The 4,751-nt window shown below is 37.2% G+C and overlaps 1 protein-coding gene across 1 annotated transcript; it reads left to right on the top strand.

Annotated features, from left to right (window-relative positions):
* Nucleotides 1–2,518: 2,518 nt before the first annotated feature.
* LOC102837056 (olfactory receptor 8G2-like) lies at nucleotides 2,519–3,433 on the top strand. Its single transcript, XM_006875878.1, has one exon. The coding sequence runs from the start codon at nucleotides 2,519–2,521 to the stop codon at nucleotides 3,431–3,433; it is 915 nt and encodes a 304-aa protein (XP_006875940.1).
* Nucleotides 3,434–4,751: the final 1,318 nt, after the last annotated feature.

Below are 4,751 nucleotides of genomic sequence, written 5' to 3' on the forward strand. Positions count from 1 at the left end.
AAACAAATATTCATAAGATAGTCAAGCATCTTAGTATTATTTCCCCTCTTCAGACTGTTCTAGATCCCTGTATCCCAGAGCTCTGTTGTTCCAAGGGTGAGCATTCATCACTATTTACCTCTGTCTCACTTAGCCCATGCAAACCTGTCTCAGTGTTACCCTATCTACATTGTTCTTCCACCTCCTTCCCCTTCTTGTATTGTCCTCCTTCAACACCCAAAATACGATGTGTCTGCCCTTATCCTGTGCTCTGCTGTAGCCTCCCTCCACCTCCCCTTAAATACCGCACCCAAACCCCACTGTTTTGATTGCCTTATATTCTGTTAACTTTCTCCTCCAGTTAAGAAAGTCTATTTTATCCTGTAATCTACCTGACCTTCTCACCACCTGGTTCTCTGTTCCCCTGTGTTTAACTTCTTTCACATTGTAATTGTTTTGATTATAGACTGACTTCCCAGATCCTCTGAATTTGTTCTTACAGTTTTATCCTGTTCTAGACTCTCCCATTTGTCAATTGAGTTCAGGGTGATGCTGCCACATACATCTATATGTTGTTTTTGTCTGTTCTTGTTGTTTCTCAGTCCACAGAACTCCCTTTAGGATGTTTTTCATTGCATGGTTGATATGGCAAAATCCATTAGCTTCTGTTTATCCTGGAATGTTTGATTACATCAATGTATAAGATTGCCAGCTTTGCTGGGTAGAGGATTCTTGGTTGGCAGTTTTATTTCAGGGTTCTATATATATCTCCCCATTGTCTTCTTGCCTACACAGTTTCTTTTGAAAGAACCGAGTGTAATCTGATTTGGTTTCCTTTGTATGTTACCCTTCTCTCTCCCCTAGTTGCTTATAGGATTCTGTCCTTATCTTTGATTTTGGAGAGCTTGATTATTATATGCCTGCTTGATTTTCTTTTAGGGTCCATCCTTCCTGGGGTTTTTCAAACTTCTTTAATTCTTATCTTTTTGCTTTTCAGGATGTTAAGGAAATGTTCTTCCAGCAGCTCTTCAACTAACTCTTCTGTGGACTTAAGTGATTCTTCCTGTTCTGGAAGGCCAAGAATTCTTAAGTTGTTCCTTTTCATGGTGTCCAACATGAATCTAAGACCTTCTTCAGATTTTTTTATTTTATTTTTTTTCTGCTTGTTCTTCTATTTTAGTAGAATTGAGAGATTCATCTTTCAGCTCACTAGTTCTGGCTTCCATCTCTTCAATTCTACTCCTTTGCCCTTTGAGTGCTTTGTCTATTTCTGATAGTCTATTATTAATCCTTTGGACCTCTTTCTGTAGGTTTTGAATAGTTTCCAATGCTGTATCTCTCTTATGTGATTGTTATTGTAGCACTTTCCTGACTTCTTCCTTATTTTATTCATCTCCATTGTAAAGTGTATTGATACATTTTATAAACATTTTTCTGAATTCCTTTTCAGGCATTTCCAAAGCCTGCCCTTCTTCCAGTATAGAGTGTATGTCTCCCTTCAGATCACTTGCCTAGGTCACTTTGTCTCGTTTCTGGACATGTGCTGATATGATCATCTGTTTCTGTTTCTGTTTTTTTTTTTTTTTTTTTTTGGCATATTCAGTAGTTAGCTGTGGCCTTAATATTTAGATGGGTGTGTGTTTTTGGTATTCTTTATTCTTTCTGGTGTGATCAGGAGATGTCCTCCAAAGGTTTGAAGAGTAGAAGCATTTTATTCAAGGTCACACAGCAAGTATGTGTTTGAACTCAGGTTTGGACTACATATAAAATTATAAAATCATGAAAAGAATAGAAAGAGGTATTAAAGATGATTATTCAGTGTTCCATCAAGTGCTTTTGTAATGAGCAATATACTTATTGTAAATGCTAAGTGGTTGTTCAGATTATGCTTAAACACCCTAGTTGTGTGCACATGTGTGCACAATAATGCAGCTGATTTCATTTGCTGGATATCTTCTTATACTTTGTTATGTAAAATATTGAACACAATAGTTTCTAACAGTTAGTTTTGCTTCAGTCTTTTAAAGACATTAGAAAAGTGTCTATAAAGCAAAAGCAAAAAACAAAAGACCTCATTGTCGTGAAATCAGTTTCAACTGATATAACCCCTTAGTATATAGTTTCTAAATTGTCACCTTTACAGAATCAGAGGGCTACCTCTTTTTTCCCCTCAGAGCACTAGTTGCTAGTGGGCTCAAGTAGACAGCTTTTTTTTTTTTTTTTTTTGGTTCGGAGATGGGCTGCTAACCTAAAGGTCAATGTTCGAAACTACCAGCTATTCCATGAAATAAAGATGAGGCTTTCTATTCCCATAAAGATTTACAGCTTCAGAAACCTTATACAGGATCGCTGTGAGTTTGAAACAACTTCATGGCACATAACCAACCAACTAACAAAGTAAGGAAAAAAATAAGGATCTACAGAATTACCTTTTCCTTTCCACGCACACACATATACATGTGTGTACACTCAAACACAATAAAATATACATTCACACACGTGGAATTTATTTTCTTTTTTAGATCCTGATGAGAGAATAATGGAGCACAGAAATCATTCATCAGTGACTGAGTTCATCCTTGCTGGGCTCACAGAACGTCCTGAACTCCAGCTACCCCTCTTCCTCCTCTTTCTAGGAATCTATGTGGTCACAGTCATAGGTAACCTAGGCATGATCGCACTGATTGGATTCAGTTCTCACCTTCACACCCCTATGTACTATTTCCTCAGCAGTTTGTCTTTCATTGATTTTGGCCAGTCCACTGTCATTACACCTAAAATGCTGGTGAACTTTGTGACAGAGAAGAATATCATTTCCTATCCTGAATGCATGACCCAGCTCTATTTCCTTATTTATTTTGCTATTGCAGAGTGTCACATGCTTGCTGCAATGGCATATGATCGCTATGTTGCCATCTGTAACCCCTTGCTTTATAATGTTATCATGTCTTATCACACCTGCTTGTGGCTCACAATGGGAGTTTATATTTTGGGTATCATTGGCTCTACAATTCATACAGGTTTCATGTTGAAGCTCTTTTTCTGCAAAACCAATGTGGTTAACCAATTTTTCTGTGATCTCTACCCACTTCTGCAGCTATCCTGCTCTAGCATTTATATCAATGAAATATTGGTTCTGAGTCTGAGTACATTTAACATATTTGTCCCAGCTTTAGCCATCCTTGCCTCCTACATTTTCATCTTCAATAGCATTCTCAACATTCGCTCCACTGAGGGCAGATCCAAAGCTTTTAGCACTTGCAGTTCTCATATATCAGCTGTTACACTCTTTTTTGGTTCTCTAGCATTCATGTATCTGCAGCCATCAAATGTCAGCTCCATGGACCAAGGGAAATTGTCTTCTGTATTTTATACTATTATTGTTCCCATGCTCAACCCCATGATCTATAGTCTGAGAAATAAAGATGTCAAGCTTGCCCTGAAAAAATTCTAGAAAGTTGAGCATGCTCTTGAATAATATCAATACTACAATGATTTATCAGAAACAGATCTTTAGTTTGTTAAGATATATAATTTGTTCAGTGAATTCTTGAAATGTCTGAACTCATCTACACTTCTTTCCCCTTTTTATTAGATGTTCCAAATTTCCCTTCATTTAACATCTTTTAAGTATGTATTAAGGGGCTCTGGTTGCATAGTGATTATGAGTCAGGCTGCTAGAATCAAGGTCAGCAGGTTGAAACTACCAGACATTCCAAGGGAGAAAGATGAGGATTTTTTTCTCCCCAAAAAGTTTACAACCTCAGAAAATATATGCAGGGTTTCTGTGAGTTGGAACCAATTCCATGGTACAAAGCCACCACCACCATATAAAGAGAAATACAGAGTATAAAATACAAGTCTGTTTAAACTTATAGAAACCATAGATTCCATTTTAATAGGAATGCCAACAAAAAAGCAAGGAAGATGATGATGATAATCATGATGATGATGAGACTACATACATTATTGAGATTTTACAAACTGTCAAACCCTGTATCAAATAGGTTAAGTGCATCAATTTATTTAATATTTACAACATTCCCCCAGGGAATCTTTTAAAAAATGAAAAAAGAAATCAGCTCTTGGAAAGTTTGTATAACCATTCTATAGACTAAAAATAAAGCAATTAAGCCTGGGGGTGGAAAATGTGAGAAGTTTGATTCCAAAATTCACAAATCTACTCAAAGTACTATTCACACCCAAATTAACAGTTGGAAGTCAAAGAACTATCTATTAAATCTCTAAGCACTGAGGAATCCTAGATACTTATGTAACTGTACTGCTGTTCTCTGAATATGGTAGTCATGGTGGTGATTGGATGTTGGGGAGTTGGTTCCTAATCATAGCAATTCTGTACAGAATTTACAGGAAAAGAATGACTCAGCTTTCTCCTGCAGAGTAGCTGGTAGATTTGAACTGCTGACCTTGCAGTTAGTAGCCCAACTCATAACCGACTGTGCTACAGAGCTCCTTGCTCTCTCATTATATTCCATTAAAATTTCACTTTTTTTCCCTCACAGAATCAAATTCCTTCATATCTGTGCTGATCAAAGAAATATGGAGCATAACTAAGATTTCTTCATGATGAAAACTCAAGTTGTTACTAATGTTGTTGTTGTTAGGTGTCATCAAGTCAGTACCGACTCTTAGCAACTTTATGCACAGCAGAACGAAACACTGCCCAATCCTGGGCCAACCTCATTACTGTTGCCATGCTTGAGTCCATTGATGCTGCCACTTGGCCAATCCATCTCTTTGGGGGTCTTCCT

The sequence above is a fragment of the Chrysochloris asiatica genome, unplaced genomic scaffold (genome assembly GCF_000296735.1).
Source record: "Chrysochloris asiatica unplaced genomic scaffold, ChrAsi1.0 scaffold00343, whole genome shotgun sequence".
Taxonomy (NCBI): domain Eukaryota; kingdom Metazoa; phylum Chordata; class Mammalia; order Afrosoricida; family Chrysochloridae; genus Chrysochloris; species Chrysochloris asiatica.

Coding starts and splice junctions, on each gene's coding strand:
- LOC102837056 (XM_006875878.1), top strand. CDS start 2,519: ATGGAGCACAGAAATCATTCATCAGTGACTGAGTTCATCCTTGCTGGG.